Here is a 21751-nt window from a genome sequence, read left to right as displayed (position 1 = left end):
TAGCGGAACCAACTTCGTCATCTAATTCAGGAATCTCAAGGTCTATATCGGCCTGTCAGCGGTGTAGAAAGAAGAAAGTGAAATGTGATCAGCGACTTCCAAAGTGTTCCAAGTGTGAAAAGGCTGGCTCAGAGTGTATTGGCCTTGATCCCATAACAGGCCGTGAGGTTCCTAGATCTTACGTGATGTATTTGGAAGATAGAGTGAACATGCTCGAGCAGAGACTTCGTGACAAGGGGATCACACTTGACGATCAGGAAACAACCGAAATTCGCAACAGCAAGGTTAAAGTAGAAGATAGAGTCCTTTCAAAGGGCAGTATTCCTTGTGAGTCTTCTCTGGTGATAGTGAAAAGCATTCTGATAAGCTCAGAGAAGACTGATATACACACATTAGACGAAAGTCAACACGCACCAAGTATCGCCTTTTCACGTTTGATGTCAACAGCTGTGAAAATACAGAAAAGGTCACTTTCTAACCTCCAGCATCCTCTAGCTTCAAAGAGATTTGCCAATAACTCAGGTGCAACTACGGATCCGAGCAACGGTATTTTACCAGCGATATTGCCTCCTAAATCAACGGCATTACAGTTCATTCTGATCTTTTTCACCCAGGCGAATCCTCAGTTGCCAATTTTCCATCGTGAAGAGTTCATCTCCAAATACTTCATACCTATCTACGGCTACTTCAACTATGAAGAAGTGTCTATTGCGTCAGATTATACATCTATAAATGCGGCTTTCTTCGAGAACGAAAATATGAAAGTACCGTGGACACCGTGGTTTGAGCAGTATAAGGACAATTTCCAGTCAATCTTGGGCACAAATGCTAGCAAAGCTTCCAATGACGAAATCAAAAAGATTTCCAACTCTATTATTCCACCAAAACAATATAGAAAGGGACTCTTCTTCCTAAACATAATTTTCGCAATAGCGTCTTCTGTGAATCATCTACAATACCCGATTTCCATCTCGGAGTCGTTTCGCCTTGCAGCCAACAAGTACTTCGAAGAAGTGAATAGCTCTACAGATCAACTTGAATCCTTGCTGGCTATATTAACATATTCATTATATTCTACCATGAGACCTTCAAATCCTGGTGTCTGGTACACGATGGGATCGGCATTGAGAACTTGTGTAGATTTGGACTTGCACAACGAAAGCAACTCATCAAGTGCCCATAATATCGATTCCTTCACTAAGGAAAAAAGAAGAAGGCTCTTTTGGTGTACTTATTGCATAGATAGACAAATCTGTTTCTATCTAGATCGTCCCGTGGGAATTCCTGACGAGAGCATCAATACGCCTTTCCCAACAGTATTGGACGATTCTCTAGTTTATCCCAATGAAACGATCAAGGATTTCTCACTTCTTGCTAACTCTACGCCCTCATACAAGACAGTCTTTTTGTCCATGCTTCAGATGAGAAAGATTCAGTCAGAAGTGCAAAAGGTTTTGTATACTAGTTTCGAATTGCCTCGTCGTTACGATGGGTTGGATAGCTGGAAGAAATCGATCTTGAACAGGCTCGGTCTTTGGAAGCAGAATATCCCTAAATCTCGTAAAGAAATGAACTGTGACTTCAATCTAAACTTCTTCCATTTGAATTACTATCATGTCAAGCTCATGATCCACGGCTTGTCCCCCAAAAATTACAAGCTTTCATCTAACGATTACACACAAGTCAAGTATGCTGCCAAGCAGATGATCAATTGTTATGCGCAATTGTTCTCAACAAAGAGTATCAATTATACGTGGGCAGCAGTCCACAATATTTTCATGGCAGGAACATCCTATCTACACACGATATACAACAGTGAAGATGCCAGAGTCGATGAGCCATTGCATGAAGTGAAACGAGTATCGTCTGATTGTTTGAATGTGCTCAATTCCTTAATCGACAGCTGCGAGGCTGCTTCTCACTGTGTAGAAGTATTTCAAAGTTTGACAATGGTTGTTATCAAGTTGAGATACAATGAAAGCGTACAGGGTATATCGTTGATTCATATCTCGAAAGATGTGCTACCGAAGATTAACAACGGAAATGTCAACTCCAACCTTACCAGACTCATAGAGACTATCAGCCAAGATGAAGATCTTGATGGCCAGAGACAGAGAGAGAATGATCTCAATCCATTCAGCAATCTCAGCCCCAATATTATTCAAGACGGTCTCAACAACGGTCCACATGTTCAGCAGGTTCTGCAACAGAATACGGTCCCAATGAAATCTGGAGAGAGAAACGGTTCACCTTCTCCAACGTTCGAATGGATGAATTCCGAGGACTTGGCCCAAAGATTGGCTCAACATCCTTTGAATACTCCACTCTACGATTTAAGCACTTTTTTCATGGAATTGGACTCGTTGTCCCCAGTGTCTACAAATTCCAGGAGAAGCAGTATTGTTGGCAAACATACTCCTGCTGGATCGGTGGTGCAAATCACTCCTGTTGGTTCCATCAGCAACCCTCCAGCCACCAACTTAGAGTTGGGGGGTACGCCTATGCTTCCCAGCTCAACGATGAACTCGCGTGAAGGAAGAAAAGCATTTGAATTGATACGCCAGATGCCAAATGAAATAATTTGGGACCAATTCTTTGGCGCACCACAAGCCATGTATCCTGTTCAGGGAGTTGTGAACCAAAATGTGCTGTACTATAATGAAAACGGTAATTTGGATAATGTCAATGCCGGCGATGTCACCGGCTATGTGGACAATAGTAACACAATGACTAGCAACATGGCTAAAGGAAATAACAATAACAATACGAGTGGAAGTGAAAACAACCACTTCAATAACATGAACCCTTCTTAACCCCAACGACGAGATATACTCCTCTAGTTGGCGATTGGAGATACGATGTAGAGAAGACGAGAAGAATAGAAGCCAAAAGACATGAACATAGAATTATTACTTACTAGTTATAAAGTAGTAGAATATATAAGGGTCTATATAAATATCCCAATGCTATACCGTAATACAATGCTTTCGAACCTTCGCTATCTAACACAAGACCCAAGTGCCGTAATACTACTATAGGATTGATTTATGGCAAATCTGCCAATGTACTCATTTGCACCAAAGTCTGGAGCTGCTGTGGTGTGAAAACTGACAATGGAAAGCAAGCAAATACGGAGAGATCGTTTCCATCGAACAAACCCTCGATGTTCACCAACGTTCCGCTGTACGTGACTTCTGGCTTCAAATCCCCGAGAACTGGGCGAATGTCAACGTCTAGAAAGTCTGACTCTTCGGTGGTTTCTACGAGTCCCTTCAAATTGGGCATTCTGCCTACTACCAAAACCGCGTCTTCTTCTCTATACTCTATAACTTGTACTATAAGTCTGACTCTCACAGTCACCGAGTCAGGAAATTGTCTTTGCAAACCACCAGGGTCTAACACAATCTTCGTCATGACATGCCGAGCTACAGTAATGAAGAACAGAAGAAAGAGATTAACGTTGAATATAAAATCGCACAGCAACTGATTGTAGATACAAATTGATCGTATGCAAAATTGACATTTAAGTGTTAAGTAGGAAGGGTAAATTGGACAAAGAACTGTTGAAAGAATTTCACGCTTTTTAGACTGGAAAAGGCACCTTTCAATTCTCTGTAATGAAATCTACAGCCATGTCCAATTCACTTGATATCTCATGTAAACTTGATATTCTAAGAGCACCTTGAATTCCATACAAAAATTCCACACAAATATTTATTCACTTCCTGCACACCGGCTTCAATATGAGATGGATTTGATTTCTAGAAGTGACAATTATGAACTATATCTTCACTGGCCAGAGAGAGGCTGAATAGCTAAACCACTGTAGAATGAAGGTCCTCAAGGAGCGTGACAGCTTTCTTTCCAACTACGAAGTTGCAGAACATCTCAAGGAAATAAAAAAGAAATACAACTGGACTTTCACCAAAGAAGATGAACAAGATCTTCACAACGATAAGAGAAAGAACAAGAAGAGGTTTGCAGCTTGTGGAGTCAATTTGGAAGTGATTACCAGAGACATCTTGTCTTACGTGAGCAACTCTGCCACTGCTTCCATCGATTCAACAGAAAAGTTTTCTGAGTTGGTGCAATTCTTGAATAATTACGAATTGATGAAAGTTGAAAAATTACAGATTGTCAACTCATTGCCGAGATCCATGGTCACGTTGTATTCGATAGTTGAGGAATGTGACCAACGTTTTGATGAACAGATATGTAACAATATTCTTGAAAAAATTAATGAGTTATTCCCTACGGAAGAAGAGGAGGAGGAAGAAGAAGAAGAAGGAGCAGAAGAGGAAGAAATAGAACAAGAATAGAATATACTAGAAGGCCAGCAAGAAAGAGAAAATGAAACAATGGCGAAAGTAAAGGAGATGGATAGTAGAAGAGAGTAGAAAGCAACAAAGAATCTATATGATTCAATACTGATACCAATAGGGGTATCTTTTGTACATTAGCCTATGGAGTAGAAATACAATAGACAAAATTTCGTTACCTTGTACATTCTATCAAAAACCTATATACTACGTTGTACTATGTATCAGAAAATTCTCATTTTAAATAAACCCACCCATGACTCTCTTTGCAATTCCTAATTCGTCAGTGCTATCGAATTCCGTTGATCTTGGTGTTGCTAATTGTACTTCATTAACTTCCAACGATGCAACTCCTTCCACGCCATCCGCCTTGATTTGATTTGGTTGTTGTACACCGTAATTGTAGATCTGATCACGGATATTTCCAACCATTTCTGTAACTTCTGCTAACATTCCGGTGGGTCCTACGGAAAATAGAGCGTTACTGCTGTCTTTAGAGTTGATCCAGTGGTGCTCGCAGATTTCATTCTCATCCACACTCACCAGATCAATTTCCTTATTCTGACGAGTAATGAGATCTCGAGAGACGATAGTCGAAAGACCAAGATCGTCCTCTTCGTCTTCTTGCTTACTTATTTCTATTTCTGTACCTGTCTCTTGGGTTGCTTCTGGCTCTTCGTCTTCAATTGCAAAATGGTTCTTTACCAAGTGGTCAATTACTGGCCATCCATAGGCATTAGCAAACCTTCGTCTGACAATGATGCTATTGTGGGCATCAGCCTTGAGCTTGACTACGACTTTACGCCAGGTCATGTCCTTGTGATACTCTCTGGCTATCTCCTCTTCTAGGTGCTCTACATCATAGTCTATTGTACTGAGCAAGCGCTTCCTGATCTCAGGAAATGAAACAAGGTCCATACTTAATCTGTGGCTAATGCTCTGTTGCACAGCATTTTCTGTCTGCTGCAACGCTGACTCACTGTCATTTGATGGTGGCAAATCGTCTTCACTATACACCTTATCGTGAACAATGGGATCTACACGAGCGTCGGGATTGGTGATGAACTTGAGAGAAGGTAATGGAGGCAAAATCAATGATGCTGCCGTTTCCAATACACCAACTGTGGGGAAAACATCGAGTGTTTCTCCACTGGTGCTACCGCTAACTTCCTTAGTCTGAAATCTCTGAATGTCAGCTTTCTTTGACTGTTTCTGAGGCAACAAATATGAAAGCATAGCTTGTACTGGCAGGAGTACGGGAGTTTCCTGTTCTTCTATCATTAGCGAAGTTGGCACTATAGTCGTTTTTGGGTCATCAGCTCGTTCTGGTGTTGTAGCTTGTGGAGAATTTACAATCTGAAGAATGCCTCTATAATCCAAAAATAGGAGCGAGGATGTTCTCATTGGAACTATTCCGTCATTGACAGCATTGGAATAGACAGTTCGTCTTGCGAAACGCTTCAATACCTGATGAGTTGGCCCTGAAGGAAGCAAAAGGAGCAATGGTTTCCCATCGGCCTCCACGAACTTCAATCCCATGTCGCGACCAGTTATTCCTACAACACCCGCCAAAAGTGCTAGCCTGATATACACCGGGTTCTCGTTAACTATACCCAACATTGGAGAGGCGAGAGCGATGAAGTTGATAGGACGAATAGTCCTAAAAAACGTGGGAAAGTTCACCTGCAAATATGCTATAGCAAATGTTTGCACCAAACCTCCTAAGGAATGACCTATAAACGAGATCTTGGTCACTCTGCCATTGTTGAATGATTCGTTGTTAGTCACGAGGTCTACAACAAATTCAGCCACTCTACTTCCAAGGTATTTGATACCTCTCTCAGTCTTACCAATATTGCCCATATATCCCTTGACAACGACATTGTCTTTACCATTATCCTGGTTATCAATCTGTTCCTTCAAATATAGCATATCGGTCGTAACATTGGAGTGCAATCCGTGGGTCAAAATCACCAAGTGGATCGGTCTGGTGGCATCAGGCACAGGGAGATTCCAGAGATCGAAAGTATCTTGGTTGGATACATTGAGTAACTCTGTTGATACAAAGGTGCCAGTCTTATCAGCATTCACTACCTTGTTGTCGGGATTTGAACAATCGTGGAGGATTGCCTTTGAAGTACCAATCATGATCTCAAAGTCTACATCTATGGTATTATTGAAGATAATTTGAGAAACCACGTCCACAACCCAACTATAGCTATTTTTGATGGTATGGCACGACAACTGAGCGTAGAACAGCTGTCCTGGGAGCAATTGCGGCTCGTACACGGGCTGGTCTGCCGTGATAAAGCACTTCTTGTTTTGATCGTATTCGTCCAGTCTACAATCCACATACAAAATGTGAGGACCTGCCAAAAACGCAGCTCGCATAGCGATGTTTTCTACGTTTCTAATTTTCACCCATAGTGAAGCTGGGGGTGCTAATATTGCAGCATCAGTAATATCGCTAGAATTTGAATAAGAATTTGCTCTCAGCTTCTTTGATTCTGTGTTGGTAGTAGTTCCTGACCCTGAATCTGTAAAAGAATTGTTGCCAGCAATTCCGACACTTTCTTGATATGGTGTGTAATGGATCTTGAATCGCTCTACCTGTCCAGCCTTGACAGACCGGGTCTGTCGGTAGAGAAGACGGTCCGGCTGTTTGGGAGAACTCATGAACTTCGATGAGGACGACAGCGGTTCAATTAGGGCGACAACTGAGGACTCACTGCAGTTACACCATAAGGATTCAAGATTAAAAAGAAGAATTCAAGGTGAAATAAGGCTACCTGATACTTCTAGTCATTGGTCATGTGCCAAGGAGCATGTGATTTTACAAGAATATCATTGTTAGAGATAAACTGATGGTTTAGAGGTCAATCCTGGAACATTATGATAAGTAAAGTAATGTGTTGCAGTTTACTATTATGGGATAGAAGCCGGCCGAATTCTTTTATGATTCTTTGAAGAATGTGATTCTCTAGTTCTTAACTATGGGAGTGAAAATGGGGCATTTTCTGGGTGTGCGGAGTTCTGCAGACTCTAGCGGACCCTAAGGAATCATGGAAATCAGACAAATCTTCCATAATATAAATAAACAGTGCCTCGTCAATATCCAGCAGTGAAATCCATAATTCTATAACAAGTCTCAGTGTCATTTCATCAATATCAACTCCAAGACGTGTATTTTTCAGACAATTTTTATTCTCAGACATATTTCAGTATTCATATATAATGGAAGAACCAAACGATCTTCATCCACTCGAAGTAACAGCACACACGCTTCTTCTGGGTCCGCTAGATAATCTCAACGAAAACTTCGAACAGCTCGATCAATCGCAGCTCATTCTTTTGACTCGGCTAAAGATCATTGAGGACAGACTTCTCAGCTTCCAACGGGTAGTACTAGAAGACCAAAATATTGTAGACGACAAGGAATTGACCAGCCATTTCAACCGTGTCAAAGAGCTACGCCGGCTGTTATTGGCATCGATGAAGACTCTCGGAAAGGTTGAGACCAGGATAGAGAAAATGAACGAAAAGTTGCAAGAATCACTACAATAATAATCTAAAGCATAGAGGCCACAACCGTGAAAACATTATGCTAATATTGACAAAAGGAGCACCAAATAATTGAAGCTGCATCAAGAGCGGCAGAGCTACAAATCTACAAAGATGAAGGCGTTTACGAAGCAATGATTGTATAGTATTTTGAATATCTATAGACATGTATACTAGAAGAGCTCAAGGAGTTTGTATGGGAAACCTACACCCTTGACTCCGAAAATGGAAAGTAAAAGACTGTAAAATAAAAAGATCAAGGTACTCACAAAGATGACAGCCGTCAAGAATACACTCGAACTTTTGATCTCTGGCACTCTTTTGATCAACACTATGACAAGCAAACTGAGCATACCGTAGATAAAAGACACGATCTGGGTTTCCACACCGAACTGGTTCTGCTGGCCTGGCATAAAGTACTCAATCTTGCCATTTTCATGTTCCTTGTGGTAGGGAACGCCTCGGATTTGGTTGAACATATAGCCGGTAGTCAATAACAAGATAGCAATTAAGGAAAGTCCACTCCACAATACACGTGATGTGACTACGGAAGCGACTTGCTTTCTGACTCTAACCAATAACAGAACCAACGTAACTACACTAAAGACGTTGATTCCAATACGGTAGTAGTCAGTTGGGATGTAGATGTTGAGTTTATGGCCTGTCTGGTCGGAAACCCAAGCTTTGAGCAATTCGCTATGGCTACCTGCGAAGAATTGGTATTCTTTCACTTCACCAATGAAGTTATTGGGGCCAGCCTTTTCCGATGGAGGAAAGAGGAAAACTTTGGGAATCGAGTTTAAGGCAAAGATCTGGAAGAAGCTACGTGATTCCATGAACTCGGAACGAAGGAAATAGACGTTCTTAGGCAAAATGGATGGAGGGTCCTCGTCATTGATTTCCAACTCTTTCTTGGTTAACCCGTCAGGATGATCCTGAACCCACGAGTTGGCCAACAATTCGAATTCCGGACGGAACTCTTTACATAATACACAGTTGATTTGTGGAGCCTCTGAGGTCAACAAAACGACCAAGTAGTAGTCTCTGGGTCCATTGAGGATTTGTTCGTAGTTTTCATCAGTGAGAGTAATCACTTTGGTTCTGCCTTGAGACTTGACCAACGATTGCAATTGAGAATTGGAAAGTGCACCAAGAACAAATGAGACCAATGTGGACACCACGAGACATATGCGTAAGAGTCCTGACTTCATTTTCGTGGTTTAAACTTAGATAAAGAAAGAAGTGGCTGACGATTGTTAAGTCTGAAAAATTCAACACGTACTAATTATATTTCCGGGGACGCACTAGTATGCGCACGTGAGAGAGTCGGATATGTGAACAGTACAAGAGTTTACAACTAAGCCAAAATCCCTAAAACAGATGAAATCCACCTAAACAAGGAAGGCTGTGTTCTATTACTGTCTACTTGGCCTCGATCAACTTGAAGTTACTAGAAAGATTTTAAAAAATAATTTTAACTTACAATTTTGGTGATTCAATTTCTGAGAAATGGCTGCGAAAAATTAATGTTATAATAATAAATATTTTATATTGGAAAACTACTATTTGTCGTTCTCTATATTACGTTGTTAGAGAAAACTTCGTACTGGATCCAATTTCAACAGTACATCGACCTGGGCCCTGTTCGAACCTTTCAACCAAGAGAATGAATTCTCCCGGCCATTCCAAGAAGCAGTCCACAAAGACACCGTACAAGCTCTCACTCCAGTTTTCGTTGATTTGTATCGGAGCTTGGGTTCGAGCGTGGAATATAGACGCTCTTATTCCAGGTCTATAGCTAGACAGAGACTCATATTCATTTGCACCATTTCTGTGTTGAATGTGAAACGTCATCTTGGATTTGAAGTTGTCAACTGAAAAATGGAGTTTGAACCTGTTGGAGTTACTCCATTCGATCTGCCTCTTCTCTGTAAATAGCCCAAGATGATTCCAAATCTTGGAAATCTTGACACTACTCACCTCACTAAAGTTAGCAAGCAACTGATAGCCGTCCCGTACTCCAACATCAAAAGTAGATAGTACAAGTTTATAATAGCCTGGCTGCAAGTTCCTGAAATGGTAGATTTGATAGCCTTCGTTGTAGTTTTCATGTAGCAATAATTTCTTCTTATCAAAGGTTCTGAGTGGAATGTTTATACTACCCTTTTCGGAATGAAACAAATGAAAGTTCACTACAGTCTTTGGAGAATTACTGAAAAGTGCAAGTTGAAGATTCGACTCAGCAGTTATTTCAATAGAATACTGTGGATTATTTATGAAGCTGGAGAAGGACCAGTTTCCACCTGAATTTGTAATATCCCATTCATCTTCTTGGACTGGTAAGCTATTAGGGTTAGCAAATCTGGCTTTGACGATGTCGGTATTGATATTACTTAAGCAAGACAAAGTGAATGTACAGCCCGAACTACTTGTCACTACTGCCGTATACGATTTTCGAGGTTCAATCTTCAACTTCACAAGGTATAGCCTATTGTTGGTATCTCTATCTGATGCATTGATGAATTCAAACTGGTTGGGTATGAGTACTCTGTCACCATTTTCCGACTTGTATACACCTAGTCTGATGCTAATGTCCTCACCCAGCAAGTGTCGTTCAAGGAGTAACCACACGTCTTGAATTTCATCAGACTTGTTTGTTATGGAATACTGTGGATTCTCAAAGAAATATTTTGAAGAGCCACGATGTATAAATGTGACTTTTGAACACATACGGAAATTGTTTTTCCAGTTCACATAGAGGGACTTAACATGAGTGAATTCGTCGATGGTAATGAATCTGGTATTGATATTTTCCCGCTCTATCCAGGGATTCTTTAGTACTATTGATCCATCTGAATTCATTGACACCATTGTATAATCATGATGCGAAATGAGATTCAACTGCTTGGCAAGCTCGTTACTCAATTTACCAGTCCCAACTCCCAAGAGAACTTCACCTTCTTGAAGCAATTTCCAGAGCGTTTCGAACTGAGGAGGGAGCATATTGTTCCTGATACGGATGATCTCAGGAATCCAGCCTGAGAGTAGGTATGTGTCCATAGCCATATTTGAGCCGCTGAAGGCATAGCCTTCACCCATGACTTTCAAGAAAGCCTTTTCCACCATTGCTGGCCAGTATAGACTGTGGTCAGAAAATGATGAAAGAAAAAGACTACGATCTACATTTGGAAACGGCAACCTACTATCCACACAAACCACACGCCTAGCCCCATTGAAGTTGAATACTATCTTATACTTATTGCTGGGGCCATGAGGACTTATCAAGTCTTGCAATTTGAGCGATGTCTTTGCCTGTGAATCCACAATAGACAACACCGAAGATACAAACGAACAATTGGCTAGCAAGTCCTGGTACAAGTCAGTTAAATCATGAGAAGTCGATCCAAAAGGTTGAATAGTCACATTTTTGAACCCAACAGAGAGTCTATCCGGGACCTGCTCGAGATTCGAATCTGGATCGATGTACATTTCGTTTATCGCTATGAACTTGGAATCAGCCGAATTCAAAGAGCTCGAGAAGCTAATAAGCGGCATGTAGCTTTTTGAGCCTAGCCATTCCATCTTGGTCGATAAGGATAAACCGTCTTTGTCGATCTGGTCATAGTAGGCAAGTGTGTAGCGAGACAATTGCTGAACAATGTTGTAACACTTATCTTCTTTCGCGAGGGTCTTTGCTAAAGTGTTTAGGATTTTGATAGCAGCGATGGCATCTTTTTTGGAGGCTTCGATGCGGCCAGCGGACTGGTTGAGATGCGATTGTTCGATGAAATAGAGGTATTGCGAGAGATCATTCATGTAGTTGAGAATAATGAGAGAACAGGTGATTGAATCAAGATGAGAACAGTATAATCAATAGGAATATCCGAGGTAGGTTGAAAGTTGAACGATCAAAGATTCTAGACAAAATAAGCTGAAATTCGACAAGAAAAAGATGTAAACTGGAAAGTTGGAATTAGATATCATTAAGCCTTGACCAGAGCCATAAAACTCTTAGCCTAAAGTCATTTTTCCTTAATATTATTGTATTGAAATTTACTTAGCATCTTTATGAGAACTATTTTGCATAATAGAAGCTCCACATTCGCGCAGAGGAAAATGCGCAATTGCGCGGAAAGAGTCGTAAATAATAAATAAATTCAATCTTGAGATTTTCACTCCAAACCAACCATTGCTAATTCATACACACTTAACGGTTACAAAAGCAATAGGACATTTGTCAGAATGTCAGATCAGGGACCACGTAAGCGAAGGAAGGAAGTTGCAGAAACGCCGGGTCCAGAAGCAGAAACCGATGGCGACGGCGCATCAGATCCTACTCCCCAACTTTCCACTCTATCCTTATTCATAGTACTCTTCATAATTCGACTAGTTAATGCCCTTTCCATACGAACATTTTTCCAGGCTGACGAGTACTATCAGGCGCTTGAACCGGCGTATAACTATGTGTATGGATACGGCTACATCACCTGGGAATGGCGAGAACACTTACGGTCTTCCATACATCCTTTGCTTTATTCTGTGGGGTACCAAATTGCCAAATGTTTGAATGATAGCGATTTTCTAGTCTGGGCCATTCCCAGAATTATCGGAGCCCTCATTGCGTCCATAGGCGAGGTGAACTTGTACCTATTCACCAGAGAGTACACGGGACAGGAAAGTTTGGCTCGAATCACCGTCCTTCTTTCAGTAGGTAACCCCTTCAATTGGTATGTCAGCACTAGAGCATTTTCTAATAGTTTCGAAACAGCCCTAACTACAATTGCATTGCGGTACTGGCCATGGAATACAACGTCTGATATCCAGTACGATCTGTTTCTTACCAGTATTGCTTTTGGCGCAGTTAGTTGTATAGTTAGACCAACCAATGCCATCATCTGGATGTATCTTGGAATCTACTATCTCTGGACAATTAGGGCATCACATGTTCTAGATATAGTCAAGTTACTATTTTTGGCTCTTTTAGAGCTAACTACCATATTAGCAGTCAATTGTGTACTCGACTGGGCTTTCTACGGTGAATTGACATTTCCACTTTGGAACTTCTTACAATTTAATTTGGTTAAGAAGCTTTCCATTTTCTACGGTGTTGCTCCATGGCACTTTTATTTGTTCCAGGCCATACCCATATTCCTAATGTTGTACTTACCATTATTTTTGCATTCCTTGTTTGTGCTACAGACTTACAAATTGATATTGACGCAGGTTTCCGTAGTGGTGTTGGTGATATTCTCCTTGATCGAGCACAAAGAATTCCGATTCATCTATCCATTGCAACCATTATTCTTAGTAATCTGTTCATATTCATTTAAACAAGTGATGAAGACTTTCACTGCGAAACAATTTGCCTATACAGTCAACTTGATGATAATAGGCAACACGGCTATCTCGTATTTCTTCACTCGCATACACGAGCGTGGTGTCATAGATGTCATAGACTACATAAAGAACGACTCGAGAGCCTCATCGGTCGGGTTCTTAACTCCCTGCCATTCCACACCTTGGCAGAGTCAACTACACGATCCCGCACTTGAGTCTAATACGTGGTTCTTGACCTGTGAGCCTCCTTTACATATTGCAAGCGGTGATCAGAAGGCTATTTTAGAATACAGAGACGAGTCGGATAATTACTACGATGATAGAGTAAAATTTCTTCGAGAAACCCTACCTCCTTTGGACACTACATCTACAACAACTACGGCCACAAAGTACCAATGGCCCAGTCACTTGGTTGTGTTTGAGACCGAGGAAAAGTTCATCACTGAGTTTCTCCAGGATTCCAATTACAGACAATGTCAGAGATTCTTCAATAGTTACTTCCACTGGGACAGCCGTCGCAGCGGCGACGTGATTGTATTTTGCAACGTGGATGAAGAAACGAGCTCATAGGATGATCGTGACTGTGAAAATTTTCACCGACCTAGTTAGAATAGTTCAATAAAAAATTAATTGCACCCAACTCAATTACTATAAGCATATGACTGAATTCGATTTGCGTTGCATAAGCAAGGGCATCATCACCTTAGGTCTTAATGCCTAAATCGGTTCCGCCAAGTTGATCTGTAAACGAATATGCGCTGAGACGTATCTAAAGAGATGCTCCAATCACCACTTATCGGCGTACTCAGCTGACGTAAATGGTCGTAATTGTGCAATCAAGAAAGTCACTAAGACAGCAGCGGATAATCAACTGATTGAGAAAATAATCATCATATTTTCTGCAGCCGTGCATGAGGGCTGCCTACAGAAGTCCGGAAGTCCAATGAGCAGGTCGGAGTGCATGGTCGGCTTTCCACATCTGGTGAGGAATCCGGGAGAACAAACCTTTTACAGGGGTGTTAAAGCACCGTATGAGATGAGATGAGCTTTGAGATGAGGGGATTGCCATCGAAGTGCTGCCATGGGAATGGGGCCCAGACCCAATTGAGTTGGCACAGTTCCGGTATAGCCAATAATCAAGAATTGTCCTATTTTTCACTTTCCCGTGGACTTCCAAACCAATTGTATCGAGCTCATACTTGCACTGCTTTTCCAGCAGGGTTGCCGTGGTGCGTTCCAAAGTCCCGCAGGTCTGCTTTAGACTCAATTCAAACTCAATTATACAGTGGCTCAAATTGTACACGAAATGAGGGAGTGAAAAGTATGCACGGAAATCGAGCGATGCCCACCGGAATAGAGCTGGAGTGGCCGAGAATAGATGCAGCAGTCAGGAATTTAGGGGAAGAATGATGGGACAGCATGGAAAGGGGTGGGATCCGAGGGAAAAACCGGGGACTCAGTTTATCACGTACCGAGAAATTCTTCGTTTCAGCATCATCACCATGTTGTCCAATTACAGCCCGAAGCACAGTCTAATGCTGAATTTTGATAGAGCTCATCGTGAACAGCCAGATTCGAAGAAAGGGGGGATGAGATCCGGGTTCATCTGCAAGAGACACAGAAAATAAAAAACATACGATCCGTTCAGCTACCTGGCGCTTAACCAGGAAAATCACTGCTGGAGTGGCCAGCATGTCACGAGGTGGCAGAATCCGATAATGTGTGATTGCGTGTAGCATCGGCGCAAGTCGAATTTCGGTCATATTCCGTGTCTGGATATTATTCCACTATTTTTTAATTTTTCAGGTTGGATGCGATTGTTCCCTTTACGTCTGGACGATGCCTGAAGCCCCAGGTATATATAAGGGGCTCGAAAGTCCTTTGACCAGCTGGTTGATTTGACTTTGTTTGTTCCTTTCTTTCTTTCATCTACTCATCACTCAATTGCATTCGCAATTTCCCATTAATACATATTTCACTTGCTCCACATATTGCACCCAATTGCATAAGTGCTGCGATCCATCCAAATTATCATGTCTGTTCCTACCACTCAAAAGGCTGTTGTCTTTGAATCCAACGGAGGTCCATTGCTCTACAAGGACATTCCCGTGCCCACTCCTAAGCCCAACGAAATCTTGATCAACGTCAAGTACTCCGGTGTCTGTCACACTGACTTGCACGCTTGGAAGGGAGACTGGCCATTGGACACTAAGTTGCCATTGGTTGGTGGCCACGAAGGTGCTGGTGTTGTTGTCGGAATTGGTTCCAACGTCACGGGCTGGGAACTCGGTGACTACGCTGGTATCAAGTGGTTGAACGGTTCTTGTTTGAACTGTGAATTCTGCCAGCACTCCGACGAGCCAAACTGTGCTAAAGCCGATTTATCTGGTTACACACATGACGGTTCATTCCAACAATACGCTACTGCTGATGCCGTACAGGCTGCCAGACTCCCCAAGGGTACTGACTTGGCCCAGGCTGCTCCTATCTTATGTGCTGGTATCACCGTCTACAAGGCTTTGAAGACCGCTCAAATCCAACCAGGTAACTGGGTATGTATTTCCGGTGCTGGTGGTGGATTGGGTTCTCTTGCTATCCAATATGCCAAGGCCATGGGTTTCAGAGTCATTGCAATTGACGGTGGTGAAGAAAAGGGTGAATTTGTCAAGTCATTGGGTGCCGAAGCCTACGTGGACTTCACTGTCTCCAAGGACATTGTCAAGGACATCCAGACTGCCACTGACGGTGGCCCACATGCTGCCATCAATGTATCTGTCTCTGAAAAGGCCATTGCCCAATCCTGTCAATACGTCAGATCCACCGGTACCGTAGTGTTGGTTGGTTTACCAGCCGGTGCCAAGGTTGTTGCTCCAGTGTTCGATGCCGTTGTCAAGTCCATCTCCATCAGAGGTTCTTATGTCGGTAACAGAGCTGACTCTGCTGAAGCCATTGACTTCTTCACAAGAGGCTTGATCAAGTGTCCTATCAAGGTCGTCGGCTTGTCGGAATTACCTAAGGTCTACGAGTTGATGGAAGCCGGAAAGGTCATTGGTAGATACGTTGTTGACACCTCCAAGTAAACAAGCCGTGCTAGATAGTGCTTTGTTCTATTCCACCTCGTGTTTTATTTACCTTTTAACTAGTGCTAATTTACGAATAATGTACGTTAGAAAAATTGACCTGTTTATATATGGGTGCAAAAAAGTTGCGTCCTGTCCAAAGGTTGCATTTCCCCTCAAGCAACCAAAAGGAGTTAGGATCTGGGAACTATTTAACGCCGCTGGGGCAACAATTGAGATGTCGTAGACGCCATGCCCCACCTAACCAATGCACTCTAATACTGTAGTTATATCCTTAAGATTAGTTCTCACCGTGAAGTAAAGATGGTGAACGTTTTCTAAGAAATTTTCTAGGAAAAAGCAAACTTTAAGAGGCTATCAATTAGGCGGCTTTTTCAGAACTTTTTCATTAGCATCGTTGAGCTTTTCGGCTTCTACCTGAGCTCGTGTCATTAGTCTTTGGACAAGGACTTCGTTTTGTCGCGATAACTCTGCCACCTTATCGTTTAGCACATTGGTCTGGATTTGGTGGAGAAGAATTTCGTCGTTGATGATTTCTATGGCTTTATCCTTTTCCTTGAGCTCATGGCCCAAATTGTCGATCTTGGTATTCAGTCTTGCTAGCATTTTTTCTAGTGATTTCTTTGTCTTTATCTCTGAGGAAAGGGCCATTTCCGCTTTTTCAAGGTTAATGGCCGATTGGTTGAGCGAAGCTATTAGATCGGTGTTTTCCTGTTTGAGTCTATGATTCTCACGGGATATCACAGACCAATGGAGTAACTCCGACGCTCCAATCTCCGACTGACTTGTATGATTACTTCTGTCGATCTTGGAGGATGAATCTGTGATCAAAGACGGCGAAGGAGACGGTGACGAACTCGTTTGGTTAGTTGTGAATTGTTCAGTGAGTAACTTCTGAGACTGAAGCTGGTTGCTTAGTACTGTGAAAGCATGGAAATAAGGCGACTCCTTGTCCTGAACTTCGTCCCTGATATTGAGCTGTTGGAGTATAATGTCAGTCCAGCTCATGTTGACGATAAAAAGAATGTTGGTGATGTGATTTGTGAAATGTGGAGACGATGAGATAAGATAAATATGAAGAAAAACAGACAGAGAATAATAGTGAGGATGTTAGGGAGGATTTTTGGGGAAAAATAGTGATTCGAGTTGCGAAAAATGGCGACAGCCTTCGAAAGAATAGCGAGAAAGTAAAGAATCCTATATGATACAAATAGCTGAGAGAGCAAGGAGAATAGATAGGATGATATAGATCGTATACTATAAATGCTTCCTCAATTCATTCTTCCAGATAACAATTTTGAATTTTATACCACTAATCCCCTGTCTCTTCATATACAATCAAGTCACACGTTATTCCTTTCTCACAACTTCCTCAACTACTACTTATTTCTCACTAATTTCTCACTAATCTCTCACTATTTGTAGCTTCAGAATTCCCACCAACCGTTCCATTTTATCCGCAGTACCATCTGATCTTATCGCGCTTACCACAAGACTATCTTTTTATTTACTGAGTCTTCCATCATTATCGCTTCTTAACAAAGCAAACCCCAATAATCCTTCTTCTCCCATAGTGAACTTCGGAATACACTCATACGATCTCTCGGCATAATCGTTACATTCTCTCTGGAATCAGTAACGCAGTCTCAATTGCCTCTAAACATATATACAAGCTACACTTCACATAAATTATACATAGAGACCATAAAGAGAACAATAACAGTACAAAAAAGTAGCAGTATTCACACCAATTGCAACAACAGCATAACATCCCATCCCTCAATCTTCTCTACGTGATGAAGAATGTCTCTATCAATACTACTGCTAAGATCTAGCAACACTAACAATAGTAATAATAACAATAATAATTCCAAAGAGAATCAAGATGTTGCCACTATTGACAATAAGGATTCGACAATAGCATCAGACACAAATAAGTCATTGTCAGAAGGAATATCTAAACTGCAGTCTTTATCTTTGGTGGAAGGGCCAAATGCCACAGATAAAAGCGTAGATGCTTCTTCTTCCACAGACGGCAACACCAAGCCATTGACCACAATTTCTGAGACCTTATCAGAAGAGAATGAAAATGATTTCGTACGAAACTCCAACGAAGTAGAAATAGCGACAGAGACCAAGGTCGTCTCCAGCTGGTGGTTCTGGTCAAGAGCTGAAAACCTGACAGCTGAAAGCAATGTAGAAAAGGTAGAGAACCAGAAAGCCCAGAACGTGGACAAAAATTCAAATAATGAAAGCAAAGCAACAAGTGAAGGCATAATACAACCATTAAATGAAGTGAGTGAAGTAGGCGAAGTAGTAGAAAATCTGAATTTGAACTTATTGAATCGGAACGGTAGTCTGAACATGCAGAATTCAACTCAAAATTCATCCCATACAAAGACTCAGTCTCTTGCATTAACAGTTTCTCCAAAAACGGAATCCAACGACTCGGCCATACATTCTTCGCCTGAACTTGAAGCTCATGCTGAGGAAGCTCCTGTTCAGACTCAAGAAGTATGGGTAGACTGGTCGTTACAATACAGGCGAGTCAGTTCAGTTGTTTCATATGTCTACAACAGAGGCTCGGTTGTAGAAGATAATGATTTTGTAGCTGCGTCAACGTCAACTCAAGCTTGTGAAGTCAACAACCAGGTAGATGAATCAACCCCCTTAATTTCACAACCTCTGCATACAGACAATACCAACGCCCTCTACAGTTGGATTAGCTGGCCGTCTACTTGGTGGGGCACACAGACCCCAAGTGACGAAGATGACGACGATGAGGGACATGGTCCCCACAATTCAGAATTATACAAACTTGCTAAAAACGCCATTGAAAATTCGAAAGAATCTCCCTCTCACTATGCTATCAAATGTTCTAATATTGGTCTCGACAACAGTGGAGGTGTACGAGAAATGGAATTATCAGTCTGTGGCACTATAACTGAAGCTCAGCCTGTCAAATACAAGGCTAAGAAACGGCCATTATTCCCAAATGAGGTTCAGGAGAGAAATTTACAGCTTGTTGCTCATTCTACAGAGAAGTTAATAGTGCCGACAATCGCTGAAAACCTCCGTACAATTACTCTAAGAACTAAATTGCGATTGTACATAGAAAATCTACTCTATGGGGCTAAGTCCAGCGAAAGACATTTGTACACAAACAAGCCAGACCACATAGCCAAGCGAAAAGCTCTCAAGATCCGAAAAGTCGTCATCATTGGCATTCATGGATTTCTACCTATAAAATTAGTTCGTACCTTGATTGGGCAATCTACAGGCAATTCGATTCGGTACATTAATGAAGCTTCCAAAGCCATTAGATGCTGGCTTGAACAGAACAACCCCAATTACCGTAGCGAAGATTACGACGTTCAGTCAATAGCTTTAGAAGGTGAAGGTAAGATCAACGAAAGAGTTGATAAGTTACTACATCTTTTGAAAAATTGGCATGATTTACTCAGTGCTGCCGACTTCGTATTTGTCGTAAGCCATGGACAGGGAACGCCAGTAGCTATAAACTTGTTGGCCGAGATCTTAAAGAGGTCGATTTTACGCAAGAAGCAGAAGCTCGGCTTATTAAGCATGTCGGGAATCACCGCGGGACCGTATGGAGGCATGGATCTGAAGTTGGTTATAAGAGCATATTCTGCGTTTGAAAATAGTATCATCGCGGAATTGTTTGAGTTGCAGAAACCAACCAGTAAGCTTTCCTTGCAGCTTCAGGAATCTCTTGGCACTTTGGTAAAGAATAACGTTAAAATTACGTTCGTAGGATCGATTAACGACCAATTCATTCCTATTTCTTCAACTTTGGCGCTGCATGTTAACCACCCGAATATCTTTAGGGGCATATACGTCGGTCCTACATCTACTGGTGTACCTTCTTTCATCGTCTCATTGTTCAAAATTATCGTCATGATGAAGAACATGGGACATTTCAACGATTACGGTTTTCTTAAAGAGCTTGGAGACAAGTGCATGGGAAGCACTAATGATGGCGGACACTGCAAGATATACGGTGACCAGGAAGTATACGAATTAGCATTAAGGTATACGTTGGAGACGACGAACCTAGTGCATAATAGCGAGTTGCAGATCAGAATTAGAGACGATACTAGTGATACAAATCTATATGCATTGCCTTGGAATTTCCGTTGCCTAATTCAGGACTTAGTTGGAGTAAATAATATTTGCAACATCCAACTTATTCAAAATTTGCTAACAGAATTTAGGGCATGGAAGGAACCAATGACTAAGCAATGGAGAGAAGTGCGTTATTGCTTGGAGTTTGTCGATGAGGTAGACATCGAAGAGTTCTTGTTATAATAGAAGAGTTGGAGACGCAACTGAGAATTCTCGTGGCATCTTTCTAATTGAGGCGGAGTTTATATTTCCATTGGAGACGACGGATAAAGGTTGTGAAGTTGGAAGGTTGGATATGGGCTTCTGTTGCAGCGACAAAAAATAAAGTGTTACGATTGATTACATAGAGAATACAACCGGCCATTCTCTACATGGAAGCGTCGGAGATTCAAAAATACGTCGAGAATTCGAGGCTGCAAGAAAAATTACAGAATAGCAATTACCAGAGTAGTAAAAATACAGAATAGAACAAGGAATTTCAGTTAAAGCGTAGATAAGAGGAAAGCTGGCCGGTGAAGGCGTAGTCAAGATAAGGGGGAATTGGCCCAACAATTGCGATAAGGTTTGACCAATTACAATTGAAATGGATGAATATCATCTAGACGATATATGATACGAGTGTAGAAGTATTTGGCCGATTATTGGGGCAAGTGTGACTCTCAATGCGGAGAACACCGAATCAGAACAATCGCTTGCAGGCAGAGAGGCAGAGGAGTCTAGTTAGATACGAGGTACCGATGGCTAAAATGCATTTAAGGTTAGTATTATTGACAAACGTTCCATTGTTCCCTGGGTTAAGCCCACAAAAGTTCCATACATATGTAGGAGGGTCTGCAGTCCTGGTTAGTTTGACTATTCCATTAACACAAGGAGAAACGGAGTTGAAAATTTTTCATGGTGGAGAAAAAAACCGGCGACCTATACCGGCTAGAGTATCTGCAGGAAAATATGCATGTAAGACAAAGATAGAGAAATTTGAGGTGTGTCCGGTTCCTTTTAGTTCACAATCGGGACAAAGTTTGTGACTAGTGATGGCTGCCCCAGACTTGTTTGTGCAGCAGAACGCCGAAAAGGAACAGCCGGCACTGATAGGATTTGACAGACGCAGTTTGACAGAGGCATTGGGTGAATTCCAGTTTCAGTTGCAAAATTTTCATAGAGTCAATTGATTTCAGGGGATTTCCATGGAATGAAAAAAGCGGAGCGGATTAATTGCAATCGGTAAAAAGCTGGGGAGTGAAAAATTTTATTCACACAGGGTAGACAGGCAATGCCAGATAGTCGCAATGTAGAATTCTGGAAACATGA

At 41.7% G+C, this 21751-nt stretch overlaps 10 protein-coding genes across 10 annotated transcripts; 6 read left to right on the top strand and 4 right to left on the bottom strand. All coding sequences in view use genetic code 12, as the record gives it.

Annotated features, from left to right (window-relative positions):
* Window positions 1-26: 26 nt before the first annotated feature.
* PPR1 (Fungal specific transcription factor) lies at window positions 27-1955 on the top strand (the record flags this gene model as incomplete). Its single annotated transcript, XM_001382889.1, has 1 exon — window positions 27-1955. A coding segment is annotated over one exon (1929 nt), but the record flags the coding sequence as incomplete, so codon positions are not given.
* Window positions 1956-3830: 1875 nt separating this feature from the next.
* PICST_54117 (predicted protein) lies at window positions 3831-4238 on the top strand (the record flags this gene model as incomplete). The annotated part of the gene is made up of 1 exon (XM_001382888.1): window positions 3831-4238. A coding segment is annotated over one exon (408 nt), but the record flags the coding sequence as incomplete, so codon positions are not given.
* Window positions 4239-4697: 459 nt separating this feature from the next.
* Window positions 4698-6995, bottom strand: PICST_55443 (predicted protein; the record flags this gene model as incomplete). Its single annotated transcript, XM_001382354.1, has 3 exons — window positions 4698-5193; window positions 5296-6760; window positions 6890-6995. Coding segments are annotated over 3 exons (2067 nt in total), but the record flags the coding sequence as incomplete, so codon positions are not given.
* A 558-nt stretch (window positions 6996-7553) lies between these two features.
* Window positions 7554-7883, top strand: PICST_54968 (predicted protein; the record flags this gene model as incomplete). The annotated part of the gene is made up of 1 exon (XM_001382887.1): window positions 7554-7883. One exon carries the CDS (start codon window positions 7554-7556, stop codon window positions 7881-7883), a length of 330 nt encoding a protein of 109 aa, XP_001382924.2.
* A 123-nt stretch (window positions 7884-8006) lies between these two features.
* OST3 (Oligosaccharyltransferase, gamma subunit) lies at window positions 8007-9098 on the bottom strand. The gene has a single exon (XM_001382353.1). The coding sequence runs from the start codon at window positions 9089-9091 to the stop codon at window positions 8054-8056; it is 1038 nt and encodes a 345-aa protein (XP_001382390.2). The 5' UTR covers window positions 9092-9098; the 3' UTR covers window positions 8007-8053.
* A 363-nt stretch (window positions 9099-9461) lies between these two features.
* On the bottom strand, window positions 9462-11696 carry PICST_56126 (predicted protein; the record flags this gene model as incomplete). The annotated part of the gene is made up of 1 exon (XM_001382352.1): window positions 9462-11696. The coding sequence occupies one exon, from the start codon at window positions 11694-11696 to the stop codon at window positions 9462-9464; it is 2235 nt and encodes a 744-aa protein (XP_001382389.2).
* A 426-nt stretch (window positions 11697-12122) lies between these two features.
* On the top strand, window positions 12123-13787 carry GPI10 (glycosyl phosphatidylinositol (GPI) synthesis; the record flags this gene model as incomplete). Its single annotated transcript, XM_001382886.1, has 1 exon — window positions 12123-13787. One exon carries the CDS (start codon window positions 12123-12125, stop codon window positions 13785-13787), a length of 1665 nt encoding a protein of 554 aa, XP_001382923.2.
* An 863-nt stretch (window positions 13788-14650) lies between these two features.
* Window positions 14651-16395, top strand: ADH1 (alcohol dehydrogenase). The gene has a single exon (XM_001382885.1). The coding sequence runs from the start codon at window positions 15251-15253 to the stop codon at window positions 16295-16297; it is 1047 nt and encodes a 348-aa protein (XP_001382922.1). The 5' UTR covers window positions 14651-15250; the 3' UTR covers window positions 16298-16395.
* A 259-nt stretch (window positions 16396-16654) lies between these two features.
* On the bottom strand, window positions 16655-17305 carry PICST_42242 (predicted protein; the record flags this gene model as incomplete). Its single annotated transcript, XM_001382351.1, has 2 exons — window positions 16655-17093; window positions 17199-17305. The coding sequence occupies 2 exons, from the start codon at window positions 17303-17305 to the stop codon at window positions 16655-16657; spliced, it is 546 nt and encodes a 181-aa protein (XP_001382388.2).
* A 2199-nt stretch (window positions 17306-19504) lies between these two features.
* On the top strand, window positions 19505-20626 carry PICST_41404 (predicted protein; the record flags this gene model as incomplete). Its single annotated transcript, XM_001382884.1, has 1 exon — window positions 19505-20626. A coding segment is annotated over one exon (1122 nt), but the record flags the coding sequence as incomplete, so codon positions are not given.
* Between the last annotated feature and the right edge of the window lie 1125 nt (window positions 20627-21751).

The sequence above is a fragment of the Scheffersomyces stipitis genome, chromosome 2 (genome assembly GCF_000209165.1).
Source record: "Scheffersomyces stipitis CBS 6054 chromosome 2, complete sequence".
Classification (NCBI taxonomy): Eukaryota; Fungi; Ascomycota; class Pichiomycetes; order Serinales; family Debaryomycetaceae; genus Scheffersomyces; species Scheffersomyces stipitis.
This window is presented reverse-complemented; position numbering and strand designations above follow the sequence as displayed.